This window comes from Camelus ferus, chromosome 16 (assembly GCF_009834535.1).
Source record: "Camelus ferus isolate YT-003-E chromosome 16, BCGSAC_Cfer_1.0, whole genome shotgun sequence".
Lineage (NCBI taxonomy): Eukaryota > Metazoa > Chordata > Mammalia > Artiodactyla > Camelidae > Camelus > Camelus ferus.
Genome location: NC_045711.1, coordinates 37,177,011 through 37,196,801, shown reverse-complemented (window position 1 = coordinate 37,196,801; position 19,791 = coordinate 37,177,011). Strand labels below are relative to the sequence as shown.

General features: G+C 49.1%; 1 protein-coding gene across 1 annotated transcript; it reads left to right on the top strand.

Moving 5' to 3' along the window:
* The first annotated feature begins 840 nt into the window (after positions 1-840).
* KIF18B (kinesin family member 18B) lies at positions 841-19,129 on the top strand. The gene is made up of 16 exons (XM_006173117.3): positions 841-971; positions 8,278-8,604; positions 9,184-9,341; positions 9,674-9,778; positions 9,983-10,093; positions 10,173-10,370; positions 10,525-10,701; positions 11,354-11,428; positions 11,596-11,696; positions 12,084-12,270; positions 12,651-12,778; positions 15,375-15,580; positions 15,860-16,385; positions 17,356-17,445; positions 17,932-18,035; positions 18,251-19,129. The coding sequence occupies exons 2-16, from the start codon at positions 8,286-8,288 to the stop codon at positions 18,283-18,285; spliced, it is 2,520 nt and encodes an 839-aa protein (XP_006173179.3). The 5' UTR covers positions 841-971; positions 8,278-8,285; the 3' UTR covers positions 18,286-19,129.
* Positions 19,130-19,791: the final 662 nt, after the last annotated feature.

Genomic DNA, 19,791 nt, shown 5'->3' with positions numbered 1-19,791 from the left:
TTGGGGGTTGGGAAGGCTTTCACACCTATGTTCTCCTAGGTGAGTAGGAAGGGTAGGATATTTGCCTCATTTTATAGATGGGGAAACTGACAGCCAGAGAGCAGGAGTGACTTCTGCAGTCTCAGCACTAATTAGTGATCCAGCCACTAGTGATTGGAATCAGCCCTCCTGATTCCAGAGCAAGGCTCTCTCTTCGACCCCCACAATCTCCGGTATTGGGGATCAACGTGAGGGTGGCTGACCGGAATCCAAGCAGCGGGCGGCTGTGGATAGAGACAGTGCTGCCCAGCGGTACCCTAAGCACTCCCCCCCCCTCCACCCCGCCCCATACTCGATAATCTGTCCATGATACTCTTGACACTGTCAAAGCCAAGCGAATGGAATTGCCATTCTCTGCCTCTGCCGGCTTTTCCACTTCAAGGCTGCTCTTGAAATTCCTTCTTGGGATAGTCGCGGAAGAGAAGAACCCTGGACAGTGGCTAAATATCTCTTCTTGGATAAGTGGATGCCGACTTAGCCTACAGAAAAGGCAGGTTTGAAACATGTTTGATGCCTGGTTGCTGCATTTGCTGAGGAACGCAGTCCCAGGGACGACAGAGATGGAGCCTACCTCCAACCTCCGTATCCTAACCCCATTATTGGTTTCTGCTGGTCAGTCTGATCCGTCCAGCCTCGGAGACATTGCCTCAAACCTTCAGGAAGCGGGAAGAGGAAGTGCGCAAACGCACTGTTGACAGCACCCGCCACCCGAGCTGTATTTCGTTACTTAGGAAACAGCCAATCAGCGATCTGGGCGGTGACCAATGGGAAGCGCGCATAAGCCGACCCGACTAATTTGAACACGCGGCGCGGGCCGGAGGTTGGCGCGGGTGGAGTGCGTGTGCGGGGCGCTCTCCGGTGGTGTGGGTTTCCGGTCTGCTGAGGCGGGACCCGGCAGGGAGCGGCGACCAGCGGCGGGGAACCGATAAAGGGTAAGCGCTGGCTCACGGCGGAGCCGACCCCGCGAGCTCCTGCACTAGGGTCTGGACGCGCGGAGTCTGCAGCTGGCGGCGGAAGCTGGAGCCCGGCCTTTTTTGTGCGGGACACCAAGGTGCAGCGTGGAGACCCATCAGGTCCTGGGTGCCTCTCTCTGAACAGGGCGGGGGGCGGTGCGGGGAGCATGGCGCTTTCATCCACACCTGCACGGGAGATCCGCACCCTCTGCTCATCTGTACAGGACCTAGACTGGGTCCGCACGTCTGCACCACGGCCCAGCCCTCTGTACATCCGCTCTGGGAAACGTCTGACTGCTCATGCATAGTGTCCTCCTGCGCACTAGAACTTGAGTCCTGGGACTCCCTGCACATCTGTATGGTGTAGCTAAGACCCCCTCTGTACATTTATGCAGAACCGATTGCAGAGCTGTGCCAGGGACCGTAACTTAGTTACGCCAGCACCCAGTAAATATTTGATTGGATAGAGGAAAACCAAAGAACATCTGCATAACAGAAAAACCAGGCCTTGTGCTTTTGCGCCTAGGATGCCTCTACACTTAGCTTTGACCCTTTGAGGTACTGAAGTGACATGGAAAAGATAAGCCTGGTCTGTGTCACAGGAAATAGGAGGTTTTACTGCAGACATTGGTTCTCCTGGGAAAATGGGAAATCATGGGAAAATGCCGTATATTATACCAATTCTGATAATGATAGCTAACATTTATTGAGCACTTACCAGTTTTGAGTTAACTCATTTAATCTTCGCAATAACCCAACGGGAAAGATACTAATATTTACATTTTACAGATTGGGAAACTCAGAGAAGTTAAGCCTAGCTCAGAAGAGAGCATCCCCAAGTTTTCTGTATGAGCTTCTCCTTGATGTTACATTGCTTTCTCCTCTCATCACTCTTCTATTTCCTCTCACATCACCACGTCCCATACTTTAAACAACTGGCAAAGTACCCAGTCCTTCTCTGCATATTTCATGATTGAATTCCACCACCCTCAGAGAGATATTTTAAGGCATTTCAGTTTGTTGATTTTTATATTATCCAGCCCAGCTCCATTTACATTTTTTTAAAAGTGTACAAGTACTATATTTTTAGAGGTCTTTATCTGGCCACATGGCAAATCTAAACAATTATCAGAGTATTGTACAAACCATATTCCATTTTCACAAGCAATTAAGTTTATTTTTTTAACTTTTTTTTAATTGAGTAATAGTTATTTTACAATGGATCAAATTCTAGTGTAGAGCACAATTTTTCAGTCATACATGAACATGTATATATTCATTGTCACTTTTTTTTTTTTTTTGCTATGAGCTACCACAAGATCTTGTATATTTTTCCCTGTGCTATACAGTATAATCTTGTTTACCTATTCTGCATTTTAAAATCCCAGTCTGTCCCTTCCCACCCCCCGCCCCCTTGGCAACCACAAGTTTGTTTTCTATGTCTATGAGTCTGTTTCTATTTTGTATTTATGTTTTGTTTGTTTTTTGGGTTTTTTTTTTTTTTTTTTTAGATTCCTCATATAAGCAATCTCATATGGTATTTTTCTTTCTCTTTCTGGCTTACTTCACTTAGAATGACATTCTCCAGGAACATCCATGTTGCTGCAAATGGCGTTATATTGTTGGTTTTTGTGGCTGAGTAGTATTCCATTGTATAAATATACCACATCTTCTTTATCCAGTCATCTGTTGATGAACATTTAGGCTGTTTCCATGTCTTGGCTATTGTAAATAGTGCTGCTATGAACATTGGGGTGCAGGTGTCATTTTGAAGTAGGGTTCTTTCTGGATATATGCCCAGGAGCAGGATTCCTGGGTCCTACGGTAAGTCTATTCCTAGTCTTTTGAGGAATCTCCATACTATTTTCCACAGTGGCTTTCCTTGCACAAGCAATTAAGTTTAAAATACAAAAGAAAAGGAAACAAACCCACTTTTGGATATTTTTAAAATTAATTAATTTTTGTGTGGTTTTTTTCGGGGGGGAAGGCAATTAGGTTTATTTATTAATTTTTAGGAGAGGTACTGGGGATTGAACCCAGGACCTCCTGCATGCTGTGCAAGCTAAGCATGCACTTTACCCTCCCCTCTGGATATTTTTTTGGAAAGATGTTTAAATAACTCAAATAGGATATTATATTTATAATTAAAAAGCAATTAGTATGGAATTAAATTCTCTGATTAAAGGAGAAAACATAATCCATTAGGCACAGAAATAGAATTCAATACAATTTAATAACCATTTATGATTTTTAAAAAATAGTAAACTAGAAATAGATTTAAATTTCGTTAAACCAACAAAGAGTGAAATAATGGGAGCATTCTCTATAAAATCAGGAAAGAGACAAGTTGCTCACTATTTCTGCTTTCAATATTGTATCAGAGATCCTAGCCAGAGCTATAAAAAAAGAAAAATAAAATGGTTAGAAAGGAGTAAACAAAACTATCATTAGTTAGAGCCTATGATTATCTATTCAAAAAACAAAAGAACACAGCTCCTTCCTCCGCACCACCACCCACAGAGAATACCAGTGGTCTTTGGACATTTTTTCTGTGAGTACTGAGGTAAGAGGACATAGGAGTTGCAAAAGCCCAGGGACAGAGCAGAGCAGCCTAGGATGAAGAGTAGTACCTCTGGTGACAGAACAAAGCCAAGTTCTGGCCTTGCTACTTACCATCCACATGGCAATTTGCTTCCTGTGCCTCAGTTTCCTTTGTAGAGTAGTAACAAGTTATTGATACAATGTAACAATTTTATCAATAACTACAGAATGAAATTGTTGTGAAAGTTAAATGAAACACTTGTAAAGCACCTAGCCTGGTGCCTGATACATAGTAAGTACTCAATAAATGTTTGCTATCATCTTAATTGTTTTTAGGCTTTTGGATTCAGACTGCTTTTCTCTGGCCTTTATTCATTCATAGGATAAATATTATACAGCATCTACTGCATGCTGGATTTGGTGCTAGGGATCTGGGTTGCACAGACTGTATCAGAAGAGGGTCCTGCTCTTTTTTAACTTAAAGACAAGAAACATGATGTGTGAGCTGTGAAGGAGCGATGAAGGGGACTACAGCAACCCCAGAAAAGTACCATATCCAAGGGCTAAGCACCTTCCCTGCCTTCCCACTTCCCAATGTCTGCAGGCAGATCCCCTCAAGTCTTCAGAAATTCTTCTCCAGGGGCTTCTGAGGAGCTTGGGCTTACTCTCTCTGTCCTTATGAGGGTGGGCAGAGGAGTCTACCCTGAAAACAACTGAATCTTGGCTTCCCATCCCCAGCTCAGGAGCGAACTAGCCTCTGGGTTTTAATGAGATGCCCCGGGTTAGAAACAGGACGTGACTGGCTGGCTCAGAACCCTGAAGATCTTATTAAAGAATCATCTCCCTTGTACTATGGGCTGAAATGCTCTTTCCAACCGAGGATCAAAGCAAACTTGACAAACGTTCTCTCGTTAATCTCCCATCCCCCTGGGGCAGGAGCAGATCAGTAGCTGTTCTCTCTAGCTCTCAAAGTGGAGAAGCTGATATGACATCGAGGTGGTGTGGCTGGTGGAAAGACCTCCCCACCAGTCAGAGGCAAAGCAGAGACCAGGACCCAGGTGTCCTAGCTGCGGCCACGCCAAGTGTCACCGTAACCCTCCCCACCTCCCATCCCATGCCCCCAGCACTGTCTCGGGAAGAGGGAAAACATCTCATTAGGCAAACAGTCTGCCTTACTGGCCCTCAGGAGGCAGAGAGGAGAGAACTGTAAAGGTTATGTGCACACTGCTGCCAGTGCCCTTTTAATTTCCTGCTTAGAATGTTAGACTGCTCTATGGCTTCTCCTCAGCTCAGACCCTCCCCACGGGGAGCTAGGACTGCCATTAAGGCAGGCAATATAGACTCAGATGGTGGGGCCAGGCACCTCTGCCTTCACTTCTCTGGTTACAAGGGTGAGGTTCCCTGGGGGTGGGAATGTGGGAATGGGAGACAGGAATTCTGAGTGTTGAAAATTAGGTCCAGGCAACTTATCTGAAAGTGTTTGCAGAATGTATAATGTTAGTTACATAAAGGGATTATAATTATTATACAAACACGAGGGACTATTACAACAATGCGATCATGAGAGCATAATATGTAATGTCATTATAAGGCAGTATAGCAGGCTCCATGGTCAGACCGCTTGGGTTGGAACCAGGATTGATCACTTACTACCACTGGGATCTTGGGCAAGTTGCTTAACCCTCTCTGTCTCAATTTTCTCATTGAAAAATGAGGACAATAATAGTATATATCTTGTGGGATTGCAATGGAGTTGAAAGGAGATGAAACATGTAAGGTGCTTAAAACAGTCCCTAACAGAGTGGGCACTTACCTATTGTGTTTATTATTGTGGTAGTCTGATTACTGGGGCAGGAATAGAATTAATTATACACACTTAAAAAGATAATTATTGGTTGATATCTTAATTTTGTTGGGGGAAGAAATTAAGAAGTTTGGAAGTGAGGGGCAGGAGTTTGAAATTAACTCAATTCTGCCTCATTCCCCAAGGAAAATATGAGTTGTTTGCTGGGGTATTAGATAGAAATCCCACATTTCTTTGCTGAATGACCTTGGTAATTATGACCCTTCAACAGGACCTAGTCTTTCCTAGGAAAGCATTCATCTATTTATATTTATAATTCCCAGGAACAACCCTTGTTTCTTGCCCTTGTTAATATATCCCTAGACTTGGGCTGAACTTTTCCAGGACATCTGTGACTCCTGCATTCCAGAAATTCCATCTTTACCCTTGGTAGGCTGGCTTGAAGGAGAAATGGAAAATGCATAGAGAGATCTGAGGGGAACAAAAGAGGGAATAGGTAAATAAGCTTTTAGAATTACTACCAGGGCAACATTAGGAAATCTATCCATGTCACCCTCTATATTAACAGACTAAAGGAGAAACACTGTGTGATCATCTCAGCAAGTGCCAAAAAAGCATTTGATAAAATTTGGCACCCATTCCTAGTGGTTAGTGGAGGGTGGGGAACTAAATATAGGAGAGCTAAAAATAGAAAGTAACTAGCATTATTTGCAAACTATATCATCATTTAATTGGAAAACCTAAAAGAATCAATGACAATCTATTAGAACTAATAAGGAAGTTCAACAATGTGGCCAGATACAAGATCTGCATATAGAAATCAGTAACTTTCCTATGTTCTGGCAAAATGAATTAGAAAAATGTAATTTTAAAAACAGCCTATTTACAATATAACAAAGACTATGCAATAAATGGTAATAAACCCATCGAGAAATAAACAAAACTCATGTGAGGAAGACTATAAAATTTTAGTGAAGATTATAAAGTTGTGAATAATGAAAAGAGATACAATATTCTTAGATGGGAAGACTTGATACTGTAAAGATGCCATTCTCATATTAATCTATAAATTCAAAATAATCCCAATTAAAATCTTAGCAGGATTTTTCATAGAACCTCATAAGCTGATTCTAAACTCATATGCAAGACAGGATGGCCAAGAATAGCCAAGAAAAAGAACAATGAGGTGATATATTATAGAACCACAGTTATTACAACAGTGAGTTACTGGAAAAGGATGGAGAGAACAGAATGGAGAGTCCAGAAACAAGTTCATGTTTATATAAGAATTTAGTTATAAGTGGCATTTAAATTAGTGGAGAAGAAATGCACTATTTAATAAACAATCTTGAGATAACTGCTTACCATTTGGAAAGAAAAGATATTTAGAAATATTCTCATACCATTCACACACACAATTGCATCTGGATAAACATCTAAATGTAAGACAGGAAAAGCATTAGAAATATGAGGAAAGTGTTTATTACTTTAGGAAAGGAATGTCTTCTTAAATAGGACATAAAACCATAAAAGAAAAGGTTGACACATTCGACCATTTAAAAATTGGACTTCAGTATGCCCAGGGTGGGATTTTTTTCAAGAATGCACAGTTAGTTTGATAGCAGGTATAATATTGAATAATTTACCACATCAACAAAATAAAGGAGGAAAAAAAACATATAAACGTATCAGAAGATCCTCAAAGGACATTAAATAAAATTCTAGACATCCCTGATAACAACTCTGAGTAAAATAAGAACAGATGAAATTACTAATATGACAATGACAATTTGTCCAAAACTAATATCTAAATAGTGAAGCGCTAAAGCCATTTCCTTAAAGATCAAGAATAAGACACGGCTGTTCATTAGCATCATTACCATTCACTGTTTTGGAAGTTCTAGGGAATGCAGTCGACAACAAATGAACTATTTGGTGTAAGTATGGAGAAGAAAAGATAAAAAATGATTTTCTGATCCATAATTGTATACTCAGAAAACTCAGTAAGCTCTAATAAAAACCAGTTTTGGGGGAGGATATAGCTCAAGTAGTAGAGTGCATGCTTAGCATGCACGAGGTCCAGGGTTCAATCTCCAGTACCTCCATTAAATAAATAATTAACCTAATCACCTTCCCCCCAAAAAAAACTTTAAAAAAAAGGATTAAAAAAATAATTGAGATTAATAAGACAGTTTGAGGGTGACAGGTATAAGGCAGATATATAAAAATCAGTCATGTTTTTCCACACTAGCATTTACCACCTGGAAATGGAGAATGGGGGAAGGTGTTCCATTCATAAGAGTCACTAAGTCCATAAAGTACTTGGTAATTGTGTTAAAAGGACAATTACAGAACCTATCTGAAGAGACAGAAAATATTATTGAGGGAAATAAATATCTGAACAAAGGCAATAGCCATCTTCTTGTACAAAAAAGTTTAATATAAAATAAATATGTAAATTTACTATAATTCCAGTTGTAATCCCAGTAGCATTTTTTTGGGAGGGGGGTGTTCTGGGAAGGGGAATGGAATTGATAAAATTTTCTTAAAGTCAAATAGGCTGAATAAATGACTGAAAATAGCCAAGCAAATTGTGAAAAAGAAAGCTAGGTGGGAGAGAGGTGGGTCTTCTGTAAAAGAATGGAGTGGAAAGAGTGTGGTGTTGGCACAGGAGTAGACAGATTAGTGGAACATAATAGAAAGTCCAGCAATACGCCTTGGAAGAAAAATATAGTCATCTGGATATGGCAAAAGTGGTATTTTAAGTGAGAAAGTTATTTATTAACTACTGGTGCTGGCATCAATACTTTTATTCTCTTGTATAAAGTGGAGAGCAGCTGTGGGGAGGAGGTGGAAGAAGACCCCTGAGTGTAGGCTGAGGGGGCACCTGCTCAGGCCTGGGGTTGGACTGGTCCTAATCTCTGTCATGTCTCTGCCCAGGTATTGCCATGGTCATGGCGGTGGAGGACAGCATGGTGCAGGTCGTGGTGCGGGTACGGCCCCCCACCCCGCGGGAGTTGGAGAGTCAGCGGAGGCCTGTGGTTCAGGTGGTGGATGAGCGGGTGCTAGTGTTTGACCCTGAGGAGCCCGATGGGGGCATCCTTGGCCTGAAATGGGGTGGCACCCATGATGGCCCCAAGAAGAAGGGTAAAGACTTGACGTTTGTCTTTGACCGGGTCTTTGGTGAGGCGGCCACCCAACAGGACGTGTTCCAGCACACCACCCACGGCATCCTGGACAGCTTCCTCCAAGGCTACAACTGCTCAGGTGAGCCCGCCTCCCCCTCAACTGGGCACTGGTTGAGGGGGTCTCTGGCCCTTGCATTCTCTGTGGGTCCCACTCCATTCATTCTTCTCCTGTGTGTGGGCCACTCTGCTGGGCCCTGGGATACAACAGCAGATCAGACAGATATGGTTCCTGTCCTCTCCATACTTACAGTCTAGAGGGGGAGAAGACACTAATCACACAATCACACCCACAGGTATGTGGTTATAAACCGAGCTAAGTGATATGAGGGAAAGAATTGTGGGCTTTCTAGAGAGGAAGCTACCCAGGCTGGAGAAGGCCTCCCTGAGGAAGGGATAAGCTCCCACCCATGGTGGAGACCCCTTTGCCCTCAAGTCCACAAACCTGTAGAGGGATCGGGACAGGGACACGGAGAACTCAATAGGTGTGGTGCAAACAAGGATGCGGGTGGGTGGGAGCAGTGGAACCATACGAGCGGAAGGAAAGGAGAGGGGCTTGCGGAGGAGGGAAGGGGTAAGCAGGTGGAAATGCACCAGGGAGCCCCTGGAGAAGGTGGATCTGGCCCTGCCACCACCCTGCTCCCTACTCTCTCCTCTGCAGTGTTTGCCTATGGGGCCACTGGGGCCGGGAAGACACACACCATGCTGGGAAGAGAGGGGGACCCCGGCATCATGTATCTGACCACCATGGAACTATACAGAAGGCTCGAGGCCCGTCAGGAGGAGAAGAGATTCGAGGTGCTCATCAGTTACCAGGAGGTAGGGCTGTTTGCACCCCAGGATGGGGCAGCCCCAACCCTCATTCTCACAGCCACCTGAAGAGGGAGTGAGTGGAGAGGGTATGTTGGGGAGAGGGTGTTAGGGAGTGGGCAGATGGGGACCCAGAGGACGGACACAGCTTGGAGAGAGACCACATGCCAACTGACCCTGCCCATCCTGCTGGCAAGGTGACATTACACAAAGTGCCCTCACCACGGTATGTGGTTCGTCATGCTTCCCTGGCCCAGGGACTCAGCCCTCCCTGGGCTCTAGGGGAGAGGCTTCCTGACAGGCCTCTCCCTCCCATCTCTCCCCGGTCCCTTTCTCCTCAGGTGTATAATGAGCAGATCCATGACCTCCTGGAGCCCAAGGGGCCCCTTGCCATCCGTGAGGACCCTGATAAGGGGGTGGTGGTGCAAGGACTTTCCTTCCACCAGGTAAGAGATTGGGCTCAGGTGGGATGAGCAGCCCTTCTGGTCCTCTGGGATCCCCTCACCAGGCAGTTTGGGGGTGTCATAGATCCTGCAGTGGAGGTGGTGGTGATAGCAGGTGGGTAACTGGTCCTGAAGAGCAGCCCACTGCTGGGGGAAAAGTCCCGGCTGGGGCGACCAGAGCCCCCTTCCTGTGCATCTCCTCTGTAGCCGACCTCAGCTGAGCAGCTGCTGGGGATGCTGACCAGGGGAAACCGGAACCGCACACAGCACCCCACTGATGCCAACGCCACTTCCTCCCGCTCCCATGCCATCTTCCAGGTGAGAGGGTCACGGGCCAGAGCCTGAGGCTGGGGCTCCTGAGGCCCAGTGCCTCTTCATCCCTGCTGTCTGCCCCCAGATCTTCGTAAAGCAGCAGGACCGGGTTCCAGGCCTGACCCAGGCCCTTCAGGTGGCCAAGATGAGCCTGATTGACCTAGCTGGCTCGGAGCGGGCGTCCAGCACCCATGCCAAGGGAGAGCGGCTGCGGGAGGGAGCCAACATCAACCGCTCGCTGCTGGCCCTCATCAACGTCCTCAATGCCCTGGCCGACGCAAAGGTAAAGCTGCGCAGAGCCAGAGTCCTCCCCAGGACAGCACCCAAGTGCCCGAGCCAAGGCTCCCTCCCTCCAGCCCTGGACCAAAAGCTGCTGAGTCCCAACCTGGGTCTGTCTAGTCCAGCCACCTCACCCCACACCCACCTGCTGTCCCCAGGGCCGCAAGTCTCACGTGCCCTACCGGGACAGCAAGCTGACCCGCCTACTCAAGGACTCCATCGGGGGCAACTGCCGCACAGTGATGATCGCTGCCATCAGCCCCTCTAGCCTGGTCTACGAGGACACTTACAACACCCTGAAGTATGCTGACCGGGCCAAGGAAATCAAACTCTCGGTGCGTGCCAGCTGGGGTGGCCTGGAGTTGGAGTGCGGGAGGAGACCCCAGCTGGCAGGAAGAGGGGACAGGACCTCCTGGCTTCCTCTGGTACCTGGAGTGAGCATTCCCACGAGGCCACGGGAAGAGTTCTCCAGCCTCTGTCTTCAGGGAAATTCTTTGTGACAAATGTGACACAGTCCTCGCCCTTAAAATATCATAGCACTGGGGTGATTGAGGCAGAATCGTCTCAAGAGGGATGTAACATAAGAGAGTCGCCGAGTGTTGACCCATGATCTTTGTCAGACTTGATTTTAGCAGCAGGCCCATATTTTTGGCAAAACAACATAAACACCAACATATAACACAGATAAAAGCAGAGTTGCTCCAGGTTCCCTGCCTCCTCTAGGGAGCTCCGGCACTCCTGGAGCCACTGCTGCAAAGCCCCTGGCCTGGTCAGAGTGTGTTGGTCCGGGAGCCAGGGGTCTTGGGTTCAAAGGCAAGCTCTGCCTCTTGCTATGTTAGGCGAGCCACAGCCTCCCTGTTTCCCCAGTCGTGAGGGTGAGTTGCGGGAATGTGAGTGAGGTGCCTAGTGCAGTGCTGGCCATTTGTTGCCAACAGCTGCTTTGAATGAGCAAACAGATTTCTCCCCTCCCCTGTGTCCCCATCTCAGCTGAAGAGCAACGTGATCAGCCTGGACTGTCACATCAGCCAGTACGCCACCATATGCCAGCAGCTCCAGGCTGAGGTGAGGAGCCCGCCTGGGGATCTTGGCTGGGAGGCAGGGCGCCCAGGCTCAGGGGCAGGAGAGCGAGAGACGGAAGCACTGGAGTGTGGCCAGGGCCCTCTGCCTGCTCTTCACCTCCTGTGCTCACCTGGGGCTCTGGGGGGGGGGGCTGGGCTGCTTCTTTCCAGGTGGCCACCCTGAGGGAGAAACTCCGAGTATATGAGGCAAGAGCCCAGGTCCCACAGCAGGACCTCCCACAGTCCCCCAAATCCAGCCCTGCACATCAGCTGTGAGTTCTGCCTTGCTCATCCTTTCTCCAGCTTCTGGAGGGCTAGGATTCCTTGCTTCTGTCCTGGCACCTGGGGTTAGGGCTTCCCACTCAGTGCCCAGCACCCCGATTACCACCTAGAATGCTCTGTGTCAGAGGAGTAAATCACACCCCAACTCCTATAAGCTCCTATTCAAAACAAGGTGCAGTTAAGGGATGGGTTTCAATGTTTCCTAAACCAGAAAATCCCTGACTCCTTCTCCCACCCTCAGCTACTGCCCATGTGTTACCCAAGCACCCCCCACTTATGGACTCTGTACCACCGGGAACCACAGAGACCCTGCCCCTTCCCTGCTTTGCCCACCTGACCCTGCTTCCTGCCTCTCAAATCTCTCCTTCCCCTCTTAGCCTTCCCAGCTGCCCCTCACCATCCTGCCTTCCCAGCCAGCCCTGCACCCCAGAGCTCCGCCCAGGGTCAGTGGTCCTTCAAGAGGAAAGCCTGGGGACAGAGGCCCAAGTGGAGAAGGTCGTGGAAAGGAACTCTTCAGACAGGGAGCAGCCCCTAGAGGACAAGGATGAAGGCCCAGCTGCGGAGGTAGGACTTGGAGCTCATGGAATATTGGAAGAAATTCTTGGAAGAGATGTGTCGTCCCCACCCTCGCCCCAACTCACAGGTCCCTTCAGTCCTGGGTTCTCCACCCAGATGTCTTACATCTCAGTCCTTAGGAGCCTTTCAGATCTTGTGCAGGAAGAACTATTCTGTCAGATCCATGTGTCTGGAAGTAGAGAGCATGTGTGTTACCAGAAGGGGAGCAGGGAGGGAGGACAGTGATGGGGAGAGAGAGATCCTCTACCAGGACCTGGTCATTCTAGAAGCTGTCATTTCCACTCTTGGAGGAGGGACAGGTTTTAGGAGCTGCTTACGTAGAGGGAGACCGTCCTCATCCCTCTACCTATGACTCCCTCCCTTTCTAGGTTCCAACCCAAGTGCCAGAGCAGAACCTCAGACAGCCATCACCAGGGTCCCGTGACCCAACCCTGCAGCCCAAGCCAGTTGTCGACCACCTCTTACCACAGAACCTGGGCAGGGACTGTTCTAAGCAGTAGGTGCCTTCTTTCTCTCCTCTGGGGTCCAAGGTGGGAGGTAATGGGTTCCAGGCCTCTTGGAGCAGGAGTTGGTGCTAAGTACATCACAAAAGCTCTGTTTCTGCTCTAGTTAAAGAGGCAAGTCTTTTTTCATCAATAGTGTCCCTTACCTGCTTTCAATAATTTGGTATTGTCACCTACTCTGTTTACTTACCATCTCTATTTATTACTCCTTGTAGCTGGCAGCTCAACAGGAGGGACGCAAAATACCAAATTCCACCCGGGCAGTCGGCCAGCGCCGGGTTAGGGCAGGGTTCCTGGGCTGGTGCTTTGCTTTCCAGTCTGAGGGCCAAGCTGCCCGCACTTAGCAAGAGGGGAGCAGCCAAGAGAAGCTGGGCAGCTGCAGAAGGGACAGCCTTCCTGAGTCAGGTGTTCACCATGTGTCTTTATTAACAGATTGGCTGTGGCTATTTCTTCTCAGAAGTAAATACAAACTATCACCCAAAGCCAAAAAGAGAAATGGCTTTTGGACTATTCTTTCGGTGCTTAACAGAGAGGTGTTGCTCGTATTTTTTTCCTTGGCCCTCAGAACATAAATCCCTTGCCACTTAGCTTTGCTGCTGCCAAACTTGCACCCCTCCCTCCCCAGCATGCTTTATGCTAGGCAGAGTATTTAAAGCTTCCGGACAGAAGGGCCTGTTTAATTTTATTTCTCGTCGGGGAGTGTCTGTTCCCGACTCAGCAAAAAATGCTGCAGCCTGAATAATCAGCGGCTCATTATCTGTCTCCTGCTGCTGACTCCCCAGGGCCCCGGAGTGTCAAGGATGCACTGGCGGGATGTCCCCTTGGCCCCCAGGGAACAACCATGGGCTCCCACTGATAACTCAGGGTCTCTCTGCCTGGAGTCCCCCATTTTGAGGAGAGAGGACACCAGGGTTCTCATTTCTGCTTTGCCTCTGGCTTTGTGGTCTCTGACAAGTTGCTTCAACCTTGGCTGTGATTTGGGCATCATGGTCCTTTTTCTACCTACTTCTTAGAGCTAATAATAGATACAAATAAAATGTGCTGGAAGACCCCAAGTATCAGGGGCTGCAGGACATTCTAGATCATCTCCATACTTGGAAACACCCAGACAACCAGATAATCAAAAATAATTTCACTTTGGCTTTTGAATTTAGAGTCTTAGACCACCAGGGCACTGAGTAGATCTTAGATTTTCCAGTTCAGTGGTTTTTCAGAATTATTTTTTTTTTTTAGCAGCAAAGCCCTTTCTTCAAGTGAAATCTTATACTGAGGTCTAATATGTAGAACAGATAAAGCAGAGCTGCTCCATCTAAAATGTCCTCTGATGAGTTTCTTGAAACCTAAATTGAAAACCCATGATATAGATCAGCTCCCCATTTGCTGGGGCCACAGGGTGGGAGAGGCGGGGCCAGACCCCGGTCATCTGACATCCAGGCCAGTTCATTTCTCCTCAGATGCCCACTTTTCTCAGTGGCCTAATCTTCATATAATGTGTGGTGCACGCAGATATAGAATGAATTTCTGCTGTACTCTTTTTAATTTCTATCCTGCCTTCTTTCAAAAAGGCCTTGAGGCTGCTTTATAAAATGAGTTTGTGTTCCCTGAGCACACACTGAAAGCAGAGGAGGGGGCTCAGAGATGTCCAGGTTGCTAGTGCTGCCCGGGGATAAACGATTGGCCATGAATAATCCCCACCAAGGTAATTGTGTTTATCCTTTTACCATAGGTGTGCCTCACAGAAAGGAAATTTTCTTTATTAGAATCTAAATTTACAACATCAATAATCGCATTACCCTCGTAATTTCCCTTAAATAGCCCCTCAGTGCATGTGAAGTGTGTGTTAATACACACATACTCTTTCAGGATCCCAATCAGTAAGTGGAAAGCTCAGACTGATGCATTTTTGAGGGTCTCCTCAGATCTGAGATCAACACGGCCTATCTTATTTAATCTCCTCCTATCCTAACGAGGTAGATAGTATTATTATTATTGTAGAAAACAAGAATTCGCTAACATTATAGTGCTTAGTATGTGCTAAGTACCCTTTAAACACTTTATATGTAAAATAATCCATCTCATTGTCCCAATGACCCTATGTGGTGTCTGTCGTCCTCATTTTAGGGCTGTGGGCACTGAGGGTAAGTAGTGATTTAAGTTCACACAGCTAGGAGATGTTGGAGCTGGGATTTGGGCTGTTAGTTTGCCTTGAGCCTGGCTCTTCGCTGCTACCTTCCATTGCCCCTCCGGGAGACAGACTTACTCAAGATCACAGCACCAGTAGGTGGCAGAGCTGAGAGGAAACTCAGACCTTCTGAGTCCACTTAATGCCCTTTCCCTGCTTTCCAGGTACTGTCAGGGGACATATTTGGTGGCTAAAGCCTCCCTCTGTTACCTGTGGTCATCTTGGCCTTGGTCGTGGCAAGATGGGAGCCACGGCTGGGAGGGTGATGAGGCAAGGCTGCAGGGACCCAGGGGGCCAGCCCGCATGGCTTCTCCCCACACCTGGAGCAATGGGGCCCGGTGCACGGCGGAGAGGACCTGGCTGGGCTGGTCTAAGGCAGAGCGGGAATCCCTGTCCCTCTGTTCCAGGTTGGCCCTCAGGGTGCTGTGCCTGGCCCAGCGCCAGTATTCCCTACTCCAAGCAGCCAACCTCCTGACCCCTGACATGATCACAGAGTTTGAGACCCTGCAGCAGCTGGTGCAAGAGGAAAACACTGAGCCTGGAGGAGAGGCCTCGAGGGAGCCTGGCCCGGCCAGAGGGCCACCTCTGGCTCAGGAGCTGTGTTCAGAGTCAAGTGAGTCTCAGCCCTGCTCTGCTTCTGCCTCCTGGTGCCGTTTCCAAGGCCCAGCTGGTGCTGAGGGATGGCTGGGGCCTCAGGTGCTGGGTTATGGTTTGGTCAGAGACTAGACCCCTGGGATCATGGACTTCGGCAGAGAAGTCCCAGGAGTCATGAAGACCTGAGGAATCAGGGGCTCCTGCCTGTCTCCATGTCTCTCTCCCCAAATTCTACAAATTCTCCTTCCTTCTGGCCAATCCCTGATCTCAGCTCAGCACCCTCCTTCTCTCTGCCCAGAGCCTCTAGGATACTCTGGCCCCGTGACACGGACCATGGCGAGACAAATGAGTGGCCTCATACATGCTCTGGGGGTCCTGCCTGGGCCTGACCATACCCCAGCCCAGGCATCCCGGCGACCCGCAGAGAAGAAGAGGGGGAGACAGAGCCCCTCGGAGCCAGACAGCTCCCCAGCCCCGAAGCCTGGGACCAAGCGCCAGCGCCAGTCTTTCCTGCCCTTCCTGAGAAGGGGGTCCCTGCCTGAGGCTCAGCCTTCGTTCGGGCCCACCACTCCCCCAGGAGGAAGGGCCTCCTCGTCCAGCCATTCCACTCACTGCTGCCCAACCACAGTCATCAAAAGCCGGGTACCCCTGGGCCCTTCTGCTCTGCAGAACTGCTCCACTCCTCTGGCCCTGCCCACGCGGGACCTCAATGCCACCTTTGATCTCTCCGAGGAGCCCCCCTCAAAGCTGGGTTTCCACGAATGCATCAGCTGGGACAGTGTTCCCCAGGTGCTGAGCAGGTGGGACCAGCCCGTCATCCCCAGGTGGGTCTCCCTTCTGGCCTCCCTGCAGACCTCCCCTAAGGGAGTCAGGGGTCCTTGTGCAACAGTGGTGCTGCCAGAGGGAATGGAAGACAGCCCCACACTTGGAGCTGGGACTCTGCATCTCTTTCCCTTGGTCTGACCAGAATCCAGGCCCAGGAGAGCAGAACATGCAGTACCTGTGGAGGTGTTGCTTCTCTCGGGGGCCCTGCCTTATCTGGACTTCAAAGCCACCAGCTTCATGCTGATCTGTGACACTCCCATGAGTGGCTCAGAGATTCCCCTTGGGGGTGGTCAGCAGGGAGCAGGAGATGTGGAGGGGAGCCCAGCCCTCTCTGTTCCTCCACATCACTCGGGCCTGCTCTGAGTTCTGTGCCCCACTGAGAAATCCCTGTTTCTGCCACTTCCACTCCCAGGTTTTACCCTCCAGCCCAGCAGCTGGAACTGGGAAGGGAATCCTGAGAAAACTGTATTCAGCATTTTTCAGTGAGAAGATTAAGCTCTCACTTTTGCCTTTTGCCCACCTGGCAGGGTAGGGGAACAGGAGGGTAGGGGAACAGTGACTAGCTCAGGACAGTCCAAGGCCAAGTACAAGTGGCAGACTGACCTGGACTCGGGAGACCAAGGGCAGCAGGATGCCCACCGCACCCCAGCAACCCTCCCACAGCCCCAATCACCTTTCAGTAACAAGCTCAGAGCCAGGCAGGTGGAAGGGTGAAATTGTTTGAACTCCAGTTCCCCGGATGCGCCAGAAACTGACATCTGGATGTTCTCCCAGAACAGGCCTGTCACTCAACTGTCAGCCCAGGCCGAGTGAGGCAGGGAGGGGAATCTGCCTCTTAGTGGGAAGAAACCTCAGAGGTCATCTTGTCTAACCTCCCTGCCCTGCAAGCGGGGGCTGGAGGGAGGAGGTGCTGGCACCCTTTTCTGGTTCCCCTCTGATTTGCCTCCCTTCATCTTCCTCCCTCCCCAGTGGACCCATGCCTCTGTTCACAATGAAGGGCCCCAAGCCAGCATCCTCCTTCCCTGGGACCTCAGCCCGCAAGAAGAAGCGTGTTGTCAGGTGAGGTTGGGGCAGTTTTGGGGGCAGAGAAAGAGCTTTCACCAGACCAACTACAGCCCTGTGTGTGTGTCTCTGGACCCCTTGATCCAGCAGCAGTGGGGTCTAGTGAGCAGGGCCAGTATCTGGTTGTCTGACTGAGGTTCACTTGGTTCTTGCTATTATAGGATTATTCTAGAGATGAAGCATGTCTCCCTCCTTTGGTAAAGGCCACAGGCCTCCTCTCCATGAGGGAGACATTCAGTGTTCACTGGGTAATCCAAGGAATGGCCTACCCACCCCATCACCACTACTTCCCTCCCAAACCCCACTCAGCTCCCCTTCCCCTGCTGCCAATCCTGCCTTCAAGTCTGGCCTTGAGAGTTCCTGTTGGTGTTTAGCCTCCCCCTGCTCTCATGGCCTGGTGTCTAGCTCTACCCCCACCCCCAGCCCCCTGCAGTCCAGAGGCATGGCTGTGACCTTCCCACCTTCCTTCCTTCTCTCCCATAGTTCCTCAGTCTCCCGGTCACTGGGAGTCACCCGGGGCCGCAGCCGCATCGCCCGCCTCCCCAGCAGCACCTTGAAGAGGCCAGCTGGGCCCCTGGCAATCCCAGGTGACTGGCATTTGGGGTCAGGGATGGTCTGGACCACAGTGGCTGATGACAACCAGAAATAGGAGGGGACAGGGTGGGCTGAGACCCAGATGAGAGGAGGACCTGGGGACTTCCAAGTATCTCAGGGACACTGATGGGATATGGATGGGGAATGGTGGGACACAGCCTCACTTTTCTCCTTACTCCCTGCTTCCCCCCATCTAACTGGCCTGCAGAGCTCCCCTCCAGTCCCCACTGCCCTGGAAACTAGAGGAGCCAGAGGAACTGATGGGAGTCGGGGGAGTACTGTCAGCTGGGAGTTGCTCCACCAAGGTCCCTGAAGCCACCTGCACCAGGAGCCCTGACCCACCTTCCTCAACTCGGAGCAGCTAATGCCAACACCCTCTTCCTTTATTAACACTCTTTCCCCTGCCGCTCATTCTGCTACTTACCCTCTTTATCAATCTCTTGTTACACTCAGCTTCTTAGCCTGTATATATTCATTTGTGTGTTAGTGTGTTGCTATTTTAAAAGGGGCTGCCATCCTTCCTCTCTAGTTTATTACCCTCTCTGTGCAGGAAGGTGGCTTTGGGGGGCCTTTATTCCCCATCCCCATCTAACACAGGGCTCTGTGCAGTGATGGCCACTTTTCAGTAGAGGTGGGATGAGCATGGGACGGGGGTGTGGGGGAGTCCCAGCTTGGCTCTTCCTAGTTTGAGAGAGAGCGAGAGAGAGATGGAGGGAGAGAGGAAGAGAGAGAGACAGGCATCTTCAGCCCCATCCCCCCAGCCTGGAGCAAGAGCCCCAGCCCCATGCCACAGTCCCGGTGATGATGCAGATGGTGGTGCTTTGATTTCCACGTGAAGATAAGCTTATTGTTTTTACCCTTTTGTAAACAGGATACACACTCAGTGTAAAAAGACATGTAAAGAAGAAAGGGAAATTCAGCCTTAATGCTGGTGGTCCTAGACATAAGAAGTGTTAATACTTGGGTTTATATCCTCTGATCCTTTATTTCTGCATGTATACATTTATATATATATATATACACATACACACACGTGTAGATATAGATATATTTTTTTATTATAATGATTAATAAACCATCTCCATCCTTGGTGTGTGCCTCTCTCTGTACACTTTGGTAGGATAGCAACACCTTCCCACTCTTCAAGACCTCAACTTCTGGGTTTAAAAAACATTCCCCTCTGCCTGCTCCTGAAGCCTTAGGTTTGGGCCTAGGGATGCCCCATACTCCGCAGCCCCATCCTCAGCTGAGGGCCTCTGCTCCTTAGTGGGTAAAGAAGCTATCACACCCAGAGGCCTGTTCCATCCTCCTACAGCCTGGGCGTGGGTTGCTGGAGTCCTGCCATCAGGGAAAGAGCCATAGTGGTCCCCAGGCTCCAAGCTAAGCCCCAACTTGCTTGAACCCATTGCAGTCTTCCTCCCACCAGCTTCCGACTCTCCTCTCCCCACCCCCGTTCGTGGCTTTCCTCTCCTGTCACTTGGATTGTGACAATTCAACCCAAGTTTACCTCTGTCTCCCCAGGAAGATGTGGCTGGCTGCATGAATGAATAGCGTAAACAAAATTACAGGAGTCTGTGTTTAACTTGCTTCTGAAAACAAACACGTTAAAGGCATTTAGCACTTTGTGAGTGGTGTGTAAATAATGTGGCTAATTTCAAATGAGTCCTCACTGCTCTGGGTGGAGGGGCGCGGCGGCCTCCCCCTCTACTTGGGGCGCCCTCCCCACTCAGTTCCTCCACATCCTTTTGG